The sequence below is a fragment of the Echinococcus granulosus genome (genome assembly GCF_000524195.1).
Source record: "Echinococcus granulosus chromosome Unknown EG_S00028, whole genome shotgun sequence".
Classification (NCBI taxonomy): Eukaryota; Metazoa; Platyhelminthes; class Cestoda; order Cyclophyllidea; family Taeniidae; genus Echinococcus; species Echinococcus granulosus.
In genome coordinates, this window is record NW_020170408.1 from 556,476 (window position 1) to 575,291 (window position 18,816).

Consider the following 18,816-nt stretch of genomic DNA (forward strand, 5'->3'; position numbering starts at 1 on the left):
AAACTGTTTAATTTCCGACCAAGTAAAAGAAAAATCCATAAATAAAATAGTTCTAAAGTACTTTGAACTCTGAAAATTGGCTTTGACTTAAGTTACTGCAGTTAAAAAGGATATTAAAAAAATTAAGAAGCAGTTAAAGAAGTTTTTTACTCAACTAAATTTTCATGCTTCGTCGAAAAAGTTTCAGTTTACATTAGTACATTACATTTCATAAACAGGTCTTAAGTTTCATAAATTCGCCTGCGAAAATTTGCAGAATAATTTTCCTAGAATCAAATGCTTAAGGTTGCAAATTTATACTAGTCAGGCATTGGGAATTATCTACAACTTCTATATGCTCGCGGGCAGTATGAAACCGTCAGGGAACCAATAAGAACGCTTCAAATTTTTTTAGGAATTAAGAAATTATTTCCTCTGAGGATGATGTGGAACAAAATAGGTGTTCTTAGTCATTCGCAAATTTTGCGCCGGATTCCGTTTACTGTGCTACTGAAATATTAGTAAATTATTCACAATATTAGCATTCTAAAATATTTTAGAAAGGAAAGATTACAACCCTTGAAACACCTAGGCGTGAATTGTACATTTGCAGTTGTCTCACCAGTCATTTCCGGTCAGAACGGCCCTCTTTCAGAAGCCCCATTGCGCAGTACATGCACACCTTCGTATGAGGTGTGACATTTAGTGGTAAAATTTGCAGGGGCGTCACCTCCAACACGCCGGAAACTCCTTCCAATTTTTGCTTCTTTTTTCCACATGAACATGGAATCTAGCTGTCGTTTGCTCACTTTTATCCCCCGCTCCCCCAATCTGTCCCATTAGATTGTAACTTCCTCTGTGATGTTCCCTAAAAATGCTCTTCTTCATTTTGGTTATTTTTTCCCTAAATTTAGGTGACTATGTCGTCGCGAAAGGAGAAAACGAGGATGTCCAGTGGAACAGCAGCAAACACGCAACAACCGCATATCGCAGTGGCGATTACTGAACATGGCACATCAATGCCATCACCATTGTCGACTTTACTGTTATTTTTATCAATTTCGTGTCACTATTTCGTTTCTTCTAAATTTCGACTACTGCCATGCACTGTTGCTACATCAACCTTGGTCAAGGCTACTGCTTTACATTCATCCAACAACTTTAACTGTTTTTAATTAGCGTACTGAAAAATTGTAAGTAAAGAGCATTAGAAAATAGATTATTTCCTAAGGTCAGTTACTCTTCATTTGCGGTTTTTGAAATTGGCGATAAAATTCTTGCCGTGATGAGGTGTGTGTACAGTCAAGGAGTTATAACACGAATAAAAGCAGGAATTTCACGGCATTCAAAAATAGATTCTGTGCTGCAATTCACACAGCAAACGCAGGTAATTTGTATCTCTGGTCATACTACTTAACATTAGTTAGTAAGCAGCAATAAATTTATTCTAATTAATAAATTTTTTGTAGGGTCTGCTGCTATCTGCAGACAGATAGCTTAGCTCTTAAGAAATAAATAGATTCAACCATATTTAAAAGTTCTTTCTAAAAAACAGTTAGGATTAGTTAACCAACATTCCAGAGAGACTTCCATAAGTTAAATTTGCGAGGCATGGCAAAAATTCATGTCCCAAATCTCGGTTGCGCATCTCCGTTAGAAAGTCACCACTTTAGATAGGATGAAGAGAGGTGGAAGAGCCTCACGTTTTCCATGACCTTCGATTTCCGCGCCGATATTACTCCAGCCTCTAAATGTTCGTTATCGAATTCGCTTCACTGAGGTATTTGGCAATTACGTGGTCGCATTGGAAGGAGAATGGACGAGTGAGCAATAAATGTAAAGCTATAGCAAGGGTGTCACATCTATAAAGTTGCTGGACTGAAGTTAAAAAGATTAAATGATTTTTACTGTCACCATGGCAAAAGACATGTTCCACGTGGGTCTATTGTTCTCGGATGTAGTGTCTCTATTTGGGCCCCTCCTTTTACAATAATTTTGCTTCATTCCTAGAGTGGCAAACTGCCGTGAGTCCGTGTTTATGTTAGCTTCTTTACTCTGATCCGAAGTTGATTTTTAGTGTTAAAACATCTGTTCAGACTAGATTCTGCTGTTTTTTTTACAAAATACCGTTTATTAAAAGGTCCTATCAACCATTCCTACTGCCAACTTTTTCAACATAAAGTCCAAATTGTATATGAGAGGTTACAAAGTGGAAAAGCGGTGATGATGAGCACTTGACAAACTGCCAGCAGGTGAATGTAGAGCAGGTGGATGAGGATAAGGTGAAGCATTATTCGTCTCTAAGCTGTCCGAAGTTACACATCTTGCTATAAACAACTTATGTGAGAGAAAAAGTGGTAGAATATCAGAACAAAGGTTCCGCACGGTAATGGATAACCATCAAACAATTTCTCTTTTATACATTTACTTTAATGATTATTTTTAAAATGTGAGAGGGAAATTAAACCATTTCTCCGTAGTTTCTAATGAAGTTTTTTCTATGACGGCGTGCAAAATTCATCGGTGGGTTTCGCAAACCCCTACAGCATATGAACCTGCAAACACGCCTACAGGCAAGCATGACTCCCAGCGAAGGGGAGTGGCGAATGGATCATTGCAAGCCGTTCAAACCCTCAGCATTATTAGCCAACAATCAGCATTGTATAGTGTAGTGAGTGACCTTTATGTACCTGAATGAAATTGTAAAGGCCTTTTATTCATTTAGCACCCCCACCTTGCATTGACATCGCTCCCACCATCTTATCATTTCTTCTATATTCAACAATCACGTCATGTCATGTCAATGGTCGGCTTTTGGCAAATGTTAACAAGCAGAAAAGCGTGACGTTCATTCCAGAAGCAAAAGGAATGCACTAAGTTTGCATTAGGTATTTCACAGTTGATTCATTAGGCTGATGTAGGAATTGGGAACACTTATTATGGTATCGAAGGCAAGGATTAGTGTCGAACTGTCCCTACTTATGCCTCCCTTCCCAAATAACAACTCCTGAAAACATTTCTTGCCTTAAGTGGTGTTAATTCTCTTATTTAAGATGTCAGATTTTGCTAAGTTACTTATGAACATTTATCTCAATTGCATCCACAATTCATCCTCGTTACCTATTTGTGAGCTCATGGAGTCGGCTTCTAACTGTCTCTTAGGACATTTTGCTTATTGAAAAATGTATAAAATAATTCAAAAACGGTTGACTCTTGAGCAACAAGGGAGATAGTTTGACACCCGTCTTACAGAGAGTGTGATAAAATATCGGCGTGGAGTGGATGTTCATTTTGAGGTATAATACGAAATTCCTCCTACGGAACTTAACGGAAGTACCATTCCAGTAATTCAGCAAAATATCCAAATTTTTATCCGAAAGTGCTCAACAGTGAGCAGGTCTACTAACTCCCCTATCCACAGAGAGGTGTTTAGCATATTGCCCCTGAATGCAATGCCGGATGTCAGGAAAACGCAATGATACCATGCAAGTTTTTATGCAGAAAAACATATTAAAGCACACTTTTGTGCGATAATTTTTGTGATCAACTTCTAAATCCCTAATTTCCGTCCTTTTTCATAACAGTTTTATTTCATTTATAGGAAAAAGGCTACTCAACACAAACTTCTAAGCAATTATGAGAAGGCAAATAAACAAGTGTTATATTGTTATGCTGTCCAAATTGCTTAGGTTACTTAAGTCCTTTTTTTCCCCTTAAGTATTGCGATTTTGATGCATTAGAAAGAATTATTAAAGGAACTACTTTAACTGTTCTGTGCATATTATCCAAGGGTATCTTTTGCCGACCTGATTAAGTTGCCCCCACATTAATCTTTTTTTAAGAAAATACTGTAACACTGACCTTGGTACTCTTTAAGGATTTCAAAAAAGAAATTGAAAATCCTCCTTTAATTCTGGACATTTGACCTAATACACACACTGTTGAGTGGTTTTGGGGCAATACACGTTTTCTAGTCTAAACGTTCTACAAAGAATCAAATTTCAAAAAATGGAACGTTTAGGTCATTAACTTGTATTTTTTTGTAAATCATAAGGTTTCCTCCAGCACTTTTTTTAAATTTTCGTTTTTTTACAGAAATGGGTTCTTCTTCAAGCAATTTATTAGCGCCTGATCCTGACAATTCCACCGATGCTATTGACACTATCAAGGAAGCAGAACCGATCGGAAAGGCCACCCCAGCACCCGACCACTCTGATGTTAAGAAATGCATACAGGCGCATGGAGAGGAGATCAACTGCTTGGCAGTGTCTGCTGACGCCTCATTGCTAGCCTCGGGATCGGAGGACTGTTCCGTTCGGCTGTGGACAATGGAAGGATTCGAATGCGTGCAGGAACTACTCGGACACAATGACTACATCACATGCCTGGTGTTCGCCGGGAAGGCGTTGTTATCCGGATCTGGGGATATGACTGTACGCAAGTGGGATTTCCCCAAGGGTGAATGTCTCTTTGTAAGTTACTTCAGTACCTAAAAATTCCATTTATATAGGATTGCTTGCTTCTGACATTTCCAGGAATAAAGGGCGTCTACCTTGTTAACTTGGGGGCCCCTTTCATCAAATTCCACGAAGATGAGAACCGCCATGGATTGAATCGTCGTTAATAAAGGAGAAGAACTAGCGTTGGTCCTTTTAAACCTTCCAAATTGTGTGAAGTTGCTCCTAAGTTAGTATAAATAATCGCGAGTTGGCCATCATGATTGACAGTGTTTGGACAGACCCACAAAACTGCTACCGCCTATCAATGGTTATACACACCTTCCACCTACAATTGTGTGTCTTACCACCAGGAGTAATAGGTTAGATATGACAGCAAAACACTTCTTGTATTTCCTAAAGATCATCACCGGTCATATGGGTTCAATCACCTCAATTTGCGTTACACGAACTCAAATTTTTACCTCTGGAAACGAAAGCCTCGTTTACTGCTGGAGCCTCGAAGACGGCACCCAGATTCGTCAATTCGAAGGACATAAAGGCGCAGTCTACGGGATACTCATTACTGCGGGTAGACGGGACTTCAACACAACTTTGGAGGAAACGGAACCAACTGCAGGACGACGTCGGGTGAGGTTTGTTACCTTCTCGGCAGATTGCACGGCGCGCCTTTGGAGTGCCACCAGATCGACCAGCCTCCAGACATTTGCGGGCCACACGGGACCAGTAACTTGTGTCGCGCTGGACCAGAACCACCACTACCTCTACACGGGATCATCCGAAGGTCGAATCGCCAGTTGGTTAATCGAAACGGGACAGCGGATCCATTGGTTTGAGGGACACACGGCTCCAATCATCGACTTGATTGTAGGTCTCTCAATCATTTTCAAATCAGAAATTCCCGTGTTTACTGGAGCATATTTAGGAGTATTATCTTCACAAATAAGGACATTTCAAGATGTCTTAAAGCAAAAATTGTTTAAAATGCTGGCTGGCAATAGAGCCAAATTAACTTAGCTAATAAATTATTGCCGGTGTATTCTGAAGATTGTATGTGTTTAAACCGTACAAACAGCAAGTCGGAGAGAGATTCTAACTTTATACCTCATTAAGTAGTACTCGAACGTTGAGCAAAGGCTAGTGTTTCCGTTTCAAAATTCGCAGTATTTTTAAGTTGCAGCTGACTGGCCCTTAAATGAGCATTCTAAACAAATCTTATTTACACAATATCCATGGAGAAACAGCAACAATATTGCTGAAAAAATTGAGCACTAAACTAGGCATATTTTTTTAAAAAAAGGAAATAAGCAAGGAACTGCAGTGAGATACAAAATTATTGCTTGGTGTTACAAGACGGGCACTTCCCTCCAAAGTTCAGTTCTACCAGCAAAAAATGCTATCCTGAAAAACGGAAATCTGGTTGCAAAATGATGTGGTTAATTTCATTCTAGGCTTCAAATATATGCAGCTACCACAATTTTACGAGAGGAAATGTAAAACATCCGTTTTGATAAAAATAAAGTCTTGTTTTAAAATAACGTGCATACTTCTATTGGTACATAAAAGAGAATGGTAAAGCCGGTGATTAAAGTATTCCGGTATACTGAAGTAGTTACTCTCGCCGGTTAAAATACTTAAAAAGCGACAAAGGAAGTTCCTTAAGCCTCTAAATTTTATTTTTCGAAACAGGCGCCAGTTTTGAACTCGCTATCAGAAACAAATAGCAGACATTTTAATGGGGAAATCACATTTATTATTAGGTTTGCTAATAAAGATTGTCGGAAATTTTGCTTTATTTTTAAGAATTCTGCTAATACCAACAAGTTTGATTCCCGCCTAGGATTTGGCGTTAACTGGGAGCTTTGAGAAACTTTTGAATTACGAATACCCGCAGATATTGTCAAAATTTATGACAAAGGATAGATTGCCTATTCATGTGCCAAATTGCAGATCCTGTAGATGCATCAACAACTGCAATATCCTCACAGTATCCTAACAGGCTACCGAAAAGTTTTGCTTTTTAACTGACTAGTTGTTTTGAAGCGCTCAGTTTTGGTTAGTTTTGCAATTTGGTTCCGTAACTACGTACCGTTTAAAGTCTTGCTTGCTTTGTTTGTGCAATTTATAATGTGGTCAATTAATGCCCACCACTTTTAAAAAGGCAGTGATTGGGTTGAAAAAACATCCTAGCCTCTTACCAGAATTTAAGTTGTCTCTATTTTTAATAACGTTTTTTAACTAGGGCAATATAAGGTTATGTTCATTTTTCATACTAATACAATAGATTTCAATTTTTCTGACTACGTTTTGTTCACTATTTTGTTCAAATAACTTTTCTACTTGGCAGTTTATTTTTGCATCACTTTTCAAAAAAATTGAGTTGTGGGTTCCCTGATAGCTCTATAATGTAGTGGTTGTTCGTTAAACTATTTTAACAGCAATTATATCTCTTTTAAAGCTTCAGTAAAGGTTTCAAGGATTTATTGGATTCTAGGTTTAAGCAGTTAATTCTCGTATGGGATGCTCGCGAGGCCTCTTGGTAAATCTGTTGCCACACCGCCGGTACGATGCTGTCTCCAATTGTTTGCTTTTATCCTCCCCGGTATCGCCTAGAACACCGGTACCTGCGGCCCGAAATTTTAGGTTTTACAAACTGAACGTGTACTTAGCTTTGCGGCTGCGATAACTCTTCGGCACATTTGCCGTTTAGCTTTTGAAGAAACTGTGGTTATGTGTCATCCCTTTGACAAGTTATTTAAGGAGGTTGGTTCTCGATGTAAAATGCTCAAAGATAGATAGATTAATGTCTGAAAGGAGTCCCACCTTTTACACAACCATCTATTGGCAATTACACACTGACTTCTAGTCACCAATGTTGACAATGTGTATCAATTCTATCGGCTAAACTACATTTGCCTTTTTTGTGGGAATTTTGGACGATTCCATTAGCCATGACTGTCATGCTAAAGGTCCATAGTTGCAGTGTGACGAGAAGACATACGAGGCGCATGGCGCAACTTTTATAGGGCAATTAACCCACGCAAAGTAGAGAGGAATTATACCTACTTCACCTCGATCTTCGTTTTTCTTAACTCGCTACTGATTTTAATTCAGTGGTATGTTACCACCTGAATTGAATGCTGAACCATGGTTTCATTGTTAGCATTTAGTCACTATTCCGCACGGATTAGGTACGCCCGCTTACCCTACGCTTTCACTGTGAACGTAAAACTTTGTTAAAAAATTCTTTTCGCTTTACTTTAGGTATCGGGTAATTACCTCTACAGCGCCAGTTCTGATGAGACAGCTCGAGCCTGGGTCACTGACATGGCGCAGGAATTGCGAACCTTTAAACCTCACGACCATACGGTTTTCAAGTTGGCACTGAAGGACGATTTGCGTGAGTTTAATAGACAACTCACCCTTTCTCTTCATTGGTTTGGTTTTGACTAGGGTAATTAATTTTACCATGCAAGCAGCCAATTTCAGGGGCTAGGCAATTCAGCATTTCTCATTTCCCTTCCTGATTCATTGCTACTAACCTGATGGAGGCTTTACGCAAGCTAGACTAAAGAGACTTTGTGAAAGTGTACTTCCATGACCAAACTCATCCGAAAGTGTGGCTCGATTATCGGTTACAAAACTACTGATAGCGCCCAGAGATTTTACCAAATTAAATCAGAATTTTAGCCTTAATGTCTAAAAAATCGTCCCTCTACTTCCTTAATTGTTACGCATTTAGTGATTACTGGATCAGGCGATGGGGAGATTCGATGCTTCGAGACAAATACCGCCATCATTCTGGAACGATTTACCTGCCCTGAGGAGGGGAAATTCTGCTGTTTTGAGGTATGCCGATTAAATCAAAAGGGTTATTAGATGCTTTCAATCTGTAGCTTGTGGGAAATTTGATAATTGCTGCATCTCAAGAGGGACGAATTTGTGTCTGCGATCTCTCCCCTCTGCTTGAACGAATCAAGACAAAGGAGTAATCAATCTCGTTTAACAATAGTAGGGTGACCCATCCAACCAAAGTTACTGACTGAACAAGAGAAGAGCATGACACATGCTGTTGTGGTTGATTAGATGACATCTTTATCAATGCCTTTATAAAAGTTCCACTATTTCAAATCAAATAGAGGTTTTTTGCAACTTCCAACCAATCGGCTCGACAGGAGTTACCCATTAAACTATTTTTTTCTTCCATAAAAGGCAGTAAATAAATATCAAAAGAACAACTTAACACGCCCTCTAAAAAGGCAAGTTCTGTAAGTCGAGTAGAACTTGCTCGAGAATGTGTGCAAAGTTCTCAACGCGATTCTCAACTCCAGTGATGGAAAATTGAAAAGCCTCGGGGTCTGTTCGACTTGCATAAGTTATGTGAATGGCACCACAGTGATCCATTGTTGGCAGTAGGATCTGCCATGCGCCCTAGGGTTAGCAAAAGAAGCAACTTCTTTGTGATGATTGAAATGCAAAAAATGCGGCTCCAAGTTCGCCCGTACTCCAATGTAGTTTTAACCTACCTCAGAGGAAGAATCGGGCAATCGACAGGTGACAAGATCATAAGGCATTTTCAGGAGTGTTTCCAGTGCCTCGCAGCGCTAAAACAGGATTGTGCAAAAATTTGGCAAACACCTCTGCCTAATTGTCGGACCCAGAGGGTCGAATAAAAGAGCGGCGCAGCAAAATTTAAAACAGCTCCCACATTAAACGATAAAACTCTTAAGTTTGGCCCTTGAAGGGGTAGTTTAGGACAAAAAAGATAAAGTGTTTAAATTGTGGACATCATTGTTCGCTTTCGTTGAGAAAAATCATCGATTCTCGGACTCAAAAATGTCCCATGTACAGCGTGAGGTACTTAAGTTCAAACAGTAGTATATTTTATACCTTGAAAGTGCGGAATTTGTGGGCAACGCTTAGCGCCAATAGGTGGCGGTCGATGCCCTTTCCCGTTATTGCGTGTTTTAGCAGGAATTCATGACGTTCACAAGCCTTTTTCAGGAGTTTTAAACACTCCGAGGCCTTGGCAGATTTTGTTGGCTTGCCAGTGCGGAGCCCAGCAAAACATCTGCAAAAAAAAGAGAAGCCTTTTCACGTAGGAAGGTGTCAGACTACCTGGCTACACTTTTGTCGTCTTTTTAACCTCACAAAATCCCCCATTTCCGTGGTGAGTGATCGCAGTGTCTCCGACCTTCCATTAATGAAAAGGCGGCATGGAACATACTCAGCACAGAGTGCCAGCCTCCCGGTCAGTCGAAAGTACGTTGCATGTAGAGCAGCTTGAATGAAAGCATCTGTGCAGAGGCACCAACCGAACTTCACTCGAGAACGACCAAAAGCCGTGAAGTTGAGAGAGGAGAACCTGAAAGACTTCCTATCCTGTAGCAAACATTATCACTCAATAAGTGATTGGTAAGGCTTATATTAAAGTTTAAGCAATGTGGAAAAAAATGGAAGGCATCCAGTGAAAATTAGGTTGATAATTAACAAAAGCTTGCAATTTTGCCTAAATCTACAGCTTTTAAAAGAAGTTGAGGAATAAGCTGTCAACAGATGACAAGCAAAAAAAAACAGGCCACCCTTCCATCTGACTTGGGCTCCCAGGAAAAGTAGCCCTAGATGAAACTTCACCTTTTGACAAAGCTGCAGTGCCCTGTCATAAATTGGAACCATTTCATCAAAGCAATGCCAATTTAATGGCAGAGGGTCATCGCATTCATGATCTGCTTCTTCCAGGTAGACCGCATCTCCAGTCGCTGCATCATACATTACTTCTGTTCTGAAAAAGGAAATAATTAAGGGATGCTAGTCCGAAGATTAGTCTTGATGAGCCGAAGGATTTATTTTTTTTGGATCTCACGGTAACCAGTTAAACATTCCCTTCCCCCCTCTTCCCCAAAGACAGCTTAGCAACAACCTACTCTGCAACTCGGAGACGTTCCAAAACACCAGCAAAGAAAGACGGGTCCATCGAACTCCAGTCAACGTGAATACTGATATCAGCGCTTGGAAGGACACAGAAATTGACACTCTTGTCAGCCCACAAGTTTCCTTTGGCTTGATAGGGCTCCATGGAGGAGTCGGTTGCCAAATAAACCTACAATGCATTCAATCGGGGTCATTTATGTAAAAGGTGCAGAAACGACTGAATCGTTTCTCAACAATAGACTTGTGGAAGGTTGCTTAACTTAACACCGGCTTACGAGTCCCCCTTCCTTCTTGTAAATCAAATAATGGGGCCTGGTCATCCGGAAGGATAAAGTGCTGCCTGACTTTCAAATGAAAGGTAAAAAGTGGGAAGCTACTTGACGCAGTCAGTCAAAAGTTACTTCTAATCACAAATCTGTCAGACAGGCAAGAATGTAACCAAGAAAATATAATTCATCAATCATTCATAATTACCCTAGTGGATGTAGGTGTGGACGAATGTCATGCCATCATGTCCTGTGCTAATGTCATCATCAATTTAACATGACATTGGGAGGCTTTTAAGGCAGATTCGTCAACGAAATTAAGGCGTTTAAACAATTCCTAGATGGCGGGATTGGCTATCGCACCGCTTCAACAGGAAGTACCTCTGACTTTGGAACGGGAAACCAGACCATCTCAAGTCACGTCAGCTAAAAATAGAAAATACCACTTACCAGACAAATTGCCTTTTCCACCTCACTGAGAGAGGCATTGTTAATTCCGTAGGTGAAGTAGTCAGATCGACTTTTCTGCCATTCATCCCGACTAAGTGTTGTCAAAACAGTCGGAGAGTAAGGTCTGTCACCTTCAAGTTCTAAACAGCAAAAAGTTACGTCCGCATTCTTTATAGGACCTTTTAAATGATAATGACCAGAAAGTAACTACTTTCTTAATAGTTTATTATGAAGCTCACTAATTCACAAATTATCGACCAATTAGGCGGTATTTTACAAAGCATACAAACCTGATTTTTTGCGTGAATCCTCCATCACAAATTCAAGCATTCTTTGCAGTAGATCGGGTGAGACAATTTTCCGCCATTTGGTGAAAAGTGGCACCTTGTAGAAGTGATTGCTGTGCACAACTACGATGTGCTGAAAGGCGATAAACATTCGCCTTGTAACATATTTTATCGTGAAATAAAAAAAGGTGATTTAATCTACCTTGCTTAGGGATGGTGGGTACGTCCAGAGTTCATCCTGGTCTTCTGAGGGAATTCTGAAGATAAGTTAAATACAGTAACCACTTTCAGAAGAATTTTTTGATATTTCACTTGCTAGTAAATGAGCCTGCCAATCAGATAACCACCTAACTTTGAAGTCTAATCCAGGTTACCATCTGATTGGTGGCCGCAATTACTGGCCAATGAGATATCGACTCGCCGAACCAATTAAAATTTGACGCCTAAATATTGCATTAAATTAGCATAGGGATTAATTTAAATTGCCGAGAAGAACCTTGTTGTAGAGAAGAGACGATACCACTGCGTCATACACATGGGCACTTGATGCTTGAAGGTATCGGGATTGATTCGACCTGCTTTGAGTAGAGAACGCATATTGCCATAGAGATAGATAAGCACTGCCGCCCTGCAATAAGTGAAAATGAATGTATAAAGAATCTCAAATTAGTACATTCCAATGTCGGTAAAAATAGTGCATAACCAGAAGGTTTGAGGGGATTTTTGACGCAGAGCCCTGAAATCAAAGAGCCTCTCTATCCGTTTATCCATACGGCACTCTCCACTCTGTTATCTATTACCTTTCATATACCAAGAAGTGGCATCAGAAGGACCTGATATATGGAATTCGGGTTTTTCTGCTTCAAGGAGCGCGGATACGTTGATCCTGTACTGCAAGAACTTTAGGTCCACCTCGATGCATAACTACATAACTTCGTTTTGTGTGCATGAATGTCAGAAGGAATCGTTGGTCCCCTAAGGGTAGAAGTGTTACAGACGCTCAAGGTGTCAATGTGGGAAAACTGTTTCAAGCACCCCATTCACGGCGAGCTTGGTGTCCTCCTCGACGCTACGTCATTGAGTTAAAGCCATGACAAGCTAACCTACTTCCACTTCGGTGCGTTTTATTGGCTGACTCAAGAGGTTGCATTTGCGGTGGCTGTTACAGATCTGCACAAGAAGAAAACCACAATCTGTATATCACTGATCCGATAACAAAATAAAACTTCTCAGAGTGAGGTGAGAACAATATGACACTCTATTTACCATGCTGCATTTATAAAAGTTCACCAACTAAGCTTGAGTAGCTTTTAGCCTTTAAAAAAGTGCTACAAATGACCTTCTTGCCTTAAAAAAGATGTGTGATTCAGGAGTCTTTACCGAGTTCATGACATGCTACTCACAGTCACATAAGTAGAATCTCCGTAACCTACGAACTCAGATATCAATTGTGGTGTCAATAGGGAGACTCACAGGGCCTGAAGAATACGAAAGAGGACATATGAAAGAATAAGCGGGTTACATGGTGAAACGATACACATAACAACGCAGACGGTAGCCTCGATCTCCTCGTAAATTAAAAAGAATTTTTCCTTTTAGGTGGGTGCACAGCACTGCTATTCTGTAACTGGCTTAGATTTTGGAACTTTCCAATAAAAATTGGCTTATTGCCTCAGCCACAAAAAAAGCAACATAAATTAAAACCAAATACATGAGTAGGTTCCTTGTCAAATGGCCAAATACCCCTCACATTAAAGCCCAGACAAAATTAAAATAATTAACTTCAAAGAGCAGTGAAAACTTCGAATACAAAAACGTATCCAGCGAATGGGAGAGAAATGTAATTGTCACCTCATTTTCGAATTTCGGGATGATGGGGCAGTGATTGGTTTTGTTTAGTTGAGCACCTAACTGCGCGGGCACTTTAGCCTCTACAGATTATGCTTTCGGTCTGCGGCATGGCCTGCCGGCCAGATTAGTGGCCCACCGGACCTCCCCCTACGCTATCAGTACATGCTCTTCCACACTACTTTAGTTTGTCGAAACTTCGACGAACACCTAGGAGGACACAACAATAAGTGTTTTGGAGGAGCAAGGGTAGTTTGAAGTTCCTCATCTCAACAAAATACTTCGCACGATGAACTAATTAATCAAAAATGTATTTGATTCTTACTTTAATTCCAAAAATGCCTCATTAAATAGGTCACTGCGCATTCATGGCACGTGTTTCCACTTTGTTACCCCAACAGATACGAAAAATGGCAATGAAGTGGAAACATTGACATGACCACAACGGGTCGGAAAATGTAAGCCAAAAAAGACACCTTCTAAGGCGCCAAAATAGAAATACTACGCATTGAAATGGCAAAAAACATGCCTTGAAAATTATTTAAATTACCTAGCCAGTGGATTTTTCGTGTGCAACTCTTTAGTCCCCTGGAAAGCCACAAAGGTTGTATCCATGTTGGTTGATTGGCGATGACAGAGAAAGGTGTAGGATTCCCTAAAACCACATTAAACAGTCAGTCATTTTGTAACAACTTTGTAGTGTAGACTTACCACCAAAGGGTTGCATAATTTCCGGAAACCCACTTTTTTACCTTCAATCGACGTTGACATCCGCTGCCCTGTTCTTTGTGCCATTTCTAAGCAAAGAAGTAAGGCGGAGAGTTTCGCACTCTATTGACACAAAAAGGGTTGAAGATGCAGCATAATTTTTAATGCATGAGACGGATAAGGGTGTGCTTACTCAGGGATGATGTAATAACATCACTAGAAGTGCTCTGTGATGCAGAATATCTGCTACGAAGTAAATGGCAGAATTGGCGCGGCTTCTCCAAGGAATTGCCTTAAAAAGGCGCTCACATTGACAATTTTGGCATCATCATGTGAATCAAATTAAAGCAATCTTTGACTAGAGTAGGTTAAAGTAATTAAAGAGAAATTTGTGCAAAATTGGTTCTTGACATTCAAGAATGTCTAACTGACGATAAATTCCTAGTTGATGCGTCATTACTGACTTCATGCTCGGACAATTACGCGGCATGGCAATGAACTTTTTTAATAGTTTTCTACACTTCCTAAATAATGCTCGAGTTGGAGTGGTGATAGCTTACGTCAGGGGAACGACCTAGCCAATTTTGTTGACCAAGCAACACACGGTAGAATATCGTAAAAGGTAGGCATAGATGACAAAGTATATGTATGCCAAGACCCACGAGATAAAAGCTTGATATGTTTAGGCATATTGTCAAATCCGAGGAAGAAAATTACCAAGAACAAAGCCCACAAAAATGACTTATTTTAAATGATCACTTAAACGTGCGGCTGCCAACTCTTTATGCTTGGATCAGCACATTCAATGTCATAAATCCAATCGTTTTTATAAAATTAGATTAGGCAAACATGTTTTAAGGCCAAAGTAAATGACCTTTAATCCGGTTTCAATTTCCTGATACCGCACCGAGTCTTGGCCAATGTAGGGAGAAAGACTTCCCATAACTCGTTTAATGGTCATGGCAACATCGGGTAGAGGAAGTGGGGGCAATATGTTGTCCATTTGAAAGGTATTTGGAGCACTTCCGAAACCCATCCTGAGACAGAAATTCCTAAGCTTTCCCCAAAATGTTTTGTCAGGTGAGGACTCCGGATAGTCTGCCATCAGTAGTAAAATAGTAGTCAGCGAATGCCATTAAGCCGGCAAAAGACACCGTAGTACTTTAGACTTATGAATAACTCACAAATCCAACGAGTGTAGGAGAGTGTCATTCGCAGGAAAGTACGTCGGATCCAAATAAGCATCGACAGAAAAAAGATACTCAGTTCGATTGATAAAATATGGCGAGAACTTCCACCATCTGCGATAAACAAGGGATTAACTAATCTAAATTAAGATCGAAACAAACCAAAAAGGAAAGGAAGCCACCATTCGTTGAGGTAGGTCACTCTTTCCTTAACCGACTCCAGATACAACACACCAGAATATTGATCGACTGAGAAACCAAGAGCAGCACAAAGAACCACCTGATAGGGACGAACTGGCCATATACTTGAGATAAACCATCGCCTAGGCAAAAAATGAATGCAGATGTCAAAATTTCTAAAGTGGAGGCGCACACAAAGTTAAGCATACAGAAGTGGATAGAGGCCAAGTGGATTGGAACAAGGGGATTGAAGAATGTTGACATCTTCAACGCTCACACCCATCTATTTTTAAAAAAATATAAATTTTTAGAGAGCCTTAAAAAAGGGATAACAATAAAATCAAATAAGGGGCTGACAAATCATTTTGAACAAGAAGTTAATTAAAGGTTAAATAGCATAAAATGCTATGCTTAACCATGCAAAAGAAGATTTAATTGGCATATCCTTATGAACCGTGTTTATGAAGTAGACTAAGACATTCAAACTCAGACGGCTTTCTTAAAGCTGGAATGGAAAAGCAAGCCTAAAACACAAATGTGGATGGACTTAAGGTGATGTCAAACAGTCATAAAGGCAGAAAAATGCCTGTGTTTTGCATTTATTAAAGCATTCTACTTTACAAAAAAAACACGATATGGCATGCTGTTCTATCTCAAAAACAAACAAATCCCCAGCGCAATTTGCCGCAAAATAATTCGACGAACCGCCTGACGCAAGCGACCTTGAAAAAAAATGCAAAGAAATTATGCATAATTTTTTAAGATATGTGCCCTTGTTATCTTTTGGAATACATACTAAAGATGTGAGATATGCATATACTCCATCAATATTCTTTTTGCAAAAATGATACATCATAAAAATGAACTAAAATTTAATGCCACATAAAAACAGTTTAAAACTTCTATAAATAAGTAGTTGCAATGCTAGTTTATTTGACTACTCTAACACAGATGTTTTAACTTTTCAATACTCCAGCGGTTTCTTAATACCACTGGGTCATGATGATCTCATCGATCGGTGTGTTCTTAGTGTGATGGATCTCAAACCGTTTCGGAGAGTCGTTCATGATATCCATGACTCTCATCCACAGGTCTCCCACTTCACGATATGTTGTATATCCGCATTTATCGGTGAAACAGGTAGTAGCGAAACTTTCCCCTATCCCTCCTGTAGTAACCTACCCACTTGATAGTGTCAAAACACGCCTTCAAGTTGCCGGTGAGCTCTCCGTAACTAAAGTTCGGCCGCGTTTATTTCCCCTCATTGTTTTAACTGTGAAAAATGAAGGAATTTTCAGTTTTTGGCAGGGTTTATCACCAGCGCTATATCGGCATTTCTGTAAGACTTTCCAGCTGCTGCCAATAGTTCGTAACTGGTTCTCGGAGTTCTTTACTTAGGTTTTCTGTTTACAGTGTATACAGGAGCTCGGATGCCGATTTATGAGATAATAAGAAATCGTGTTTTTGATATGCCTCCTGCAAGTGACAAAGCTAGGCATGAGCTGGAAGTGGCTAGGTGCAAAGAATCACAAGATTCTCTTTCTCGGAGTTACGTCTTACACGCCGCTGCTGGTGGAATAATTTCGGGTGCTTTGGCCCAATTTATCTGCAGCCCCACTGATCTATACAAAGTAAATGTTGCCACTTTATTATGAATTCTGCTATGTAGCTATCTTTAAAGTCCGTGTAGGTAGCTTTTAAAATATTGCCTTCATCGTGTATTATCATAAGCATCTCAAAGTTTGACTTTTCTGAGATGGCTTTGCGTGTCATTGTAAAATTATTTTGCGCGCATACGTTATTTAGTTATATTGTTTGCTCCCTATAAACTCCAGGCTTTGGTTCTCATGCATCATAATTTGGGCTATTCGTAATAACGCTCCTTTTTTGAGCAAAGATTGTTATTTATTTAATCGTTACTAGGTTCGCTTGCAAACGGAGCAAAGAATGAGTCTCGTCGCCACAACGCCTGTGATTGACTCCACTGGAAGACCGATTCCGTCTGTCGCGTAAGTTGAGTCGCGTTTCTTTTTTTTATGCCAGAATTTCCCTACAGACCTATCTATTGGTCTTGTGAGTGCTATTGGACCTACCGACGTGTTTTGCCTTGCAGTTACAAATAATTAGCTTTCCCTTCAAAGTTCATCTCTGTGTTCTGATTACTTACCTGGTAACACAGGTTTTACACTTGCAAGATATACTTTTGCCCTACTTAAAAAACTATCGTCCCAATTTTTAACAAAAACTTGGAAATGTTGGCGTAGATGCCTCTTTATACCCTTCAAACCTTTTCTATCCCTTATTTGTAGCTCATTTTCGTGAAACACGATATTGCAAATAGTCAGGCGTGTTTAGCGTTTTTCAAGACCCAATATGAAGTGTCTAGCTCGCCAAAACAAAAAAAGGGCGTTGATTAAATTCAATTGTCTCCCTTTTGCATTAACCCTTCAGTTCACTTTACTACACCGTAAACAAATAGTGTCCATTTATGAGGTGAGGTCAGGTGTCTAGATTTTACGTAGTAAACACTGGATGTTAGTCGTTTGCTTATAGATTGAATAGCTAGTTTGCTATCGTCGCCTTGACCGTTTGGCTGAGGTCGCGCTTGCCGTTGGTGATTTGCACATCTCGATCTCCTTGACGTTTGCCAGGCTTCTGTCAGAGTCAGTGTGGAGTAATTTTTGAAATACAATCTTTTCTCTAACAGGCACTCACCAAAACACCGTTTAGCCCATTCGGTAACGTTTCGGCAACTGGTGAAAGAGAGCGGATTGCTGGGTCTGTGGCGTGGTGGTCTGCCCAATGTCCAGCGCGCTGCACTCGTCAATATGGGCGAGATGACCACTTACGACACTGCAAAGCGCTGGCTGCAGCGGCGTTTTGGTCTCACTGACGGTCCACTTTTACACGGGTGTGCTTCCACCATGTCCGGTTTCGTCTCAGCCTGTTTGGGCACTCCGGCCGACTTTATCAAGACACGGATGATGAATCAGCGCGTTGTGACTACCTCTGGTGTTCCTCTATCCCCGCTCTACACTGGCATGATCGATTGCGCAATCAAAGTCGTTAAGCAAGAGGGCTTTTTCACCCTCTATCGTGGTTTCTTCCTCATCTGGGGTCGCATGGTAAATAATCGTTGCGGTACTACTTATGCATTTGTGAGTAGCATTCACGCCCCCTTTTTCTTTTAGGCGCCGTGGTCACTAACTTTCTGGTTGACCTATGAAAAGATGCGTGCTTTCATCGGCGCGGGAGGATTTTAGGAGTACAGATTGCTTTTTTTGCACTAGTCTGATCAAATTCATTTGTAAATACCAATGACCTTGATTTGGTGTCGAGTTTAGCCAATCCCATCTGCGATTTTACAATACCAATATCTCCTAATGCATCTAATTATCACCTTAAATCTTCTTGAGGTAATCTGACTTACGGAAGAATCGTGAGTGCTCTCTAAAACCCTTATAAAGCGGAGTTTCCTCATTGTTGTTAGGTGCTAAGATACATCTGCTCAAGGATTGTATGT

General features: G+C 40.2%; 4 protein-coding genes across 4 annotated transcripts in view; 3 read left to right on the forward strand and 1 right to left on the reverse strand. All coding sequences in view use genetic code 11, as the record gives it.

Moving 5' to 3' along the window:
- The window catches only part of EGR_04496 (BTB/POZ domain-containing protein), a gene marked incomplete at both ends in the record, with an annotated part of 5,803 nt that extends 4,818 nt beyond the window's left edge, over positions 1-985 (forward strand). Inside the window, one exon of the mRNA XM_024493745.1 lies at positions 894-985. Coding sequence (XP_024351859.1) covers positions 894-985 — 92 coding nt within the window. The remainder of the gene's footprint in view (positions 1-893) is intronic.
- Positions 986-4,076: 3,091 nt separating this feature from the next.
- Positions 4,077-8,428, forward strand: EGR_04497 (WD repeat-containing protein 86; the record flags this gene model as incomplete). Its single annotated transcript, XM_024493746.1, has 5 exons — positions 4,077-4,451; positions 4,839-5,303; positions 7,701-7,836; positions 8,179-8,285; positions 8,333-8,428. 5 exons carry the CDS (start codon positions 4,077-4,079, stop codon positions 8,426-8,428), a joined length of 1,179 nt encoding a protein of 392 aa, XP_024351860.1.
- A 259-nt stretch (positions 8,429-8,687) lies between these two features.
- On the reverse strand, positions 8,688-14,962 carry EGR_04498 (Carnitine O-palmitoyltransferase 1, liver isoform; the record flags this gene model as incomplete). Its single annotated transcript, XM_024493747.1, has 13 exons — positions 8,688-8,867; positions 8,963-9,040; positions 9,327-9,507; positions 9,664-9,818; positions 10,071-10,218; positions 10,361-10,536; positions 11,084-11,223; positions 11,374-11,503; positions 11,573-11,627; positions 11,867-11,998; positions 13,769-13,873; positions 13,930-14,015; positions 14,801-14,962. The coding sequence occupies 13 exons, from the start codon at positions 14,960-14,962 to the stop codon at positions 8,688-8,690; spliced, it is 1,728 nt and encodes a 575-aa protein (XP_024351861.1).
- Positions 14,963-16,327: 1,365 nt separating this feature from the next.
- On the forward strand, positions 16,328-18,556 carry EGR_04499 (Mitochondrial uncoupling protein 4; the record flags this gene model as incomplete). Its single annotated transcript, XM_024493748.1, has 6 exons — positions 16,328-16,433; positions 16,468-16,632; positions 16,707-16,924; positions 17,217-17,302; positions 18,001-18,418; positions 18,485-18,556. 6 exons carry the CDS (start codon positions 16,328-16,330, stop codon positions 18,554-18,556), a joined length of 1,065 nt encoding a protein of 354 aa, XP_024351862.1.
- Positions 18,557-18,816: the final 260 nt, after the last annotated feature.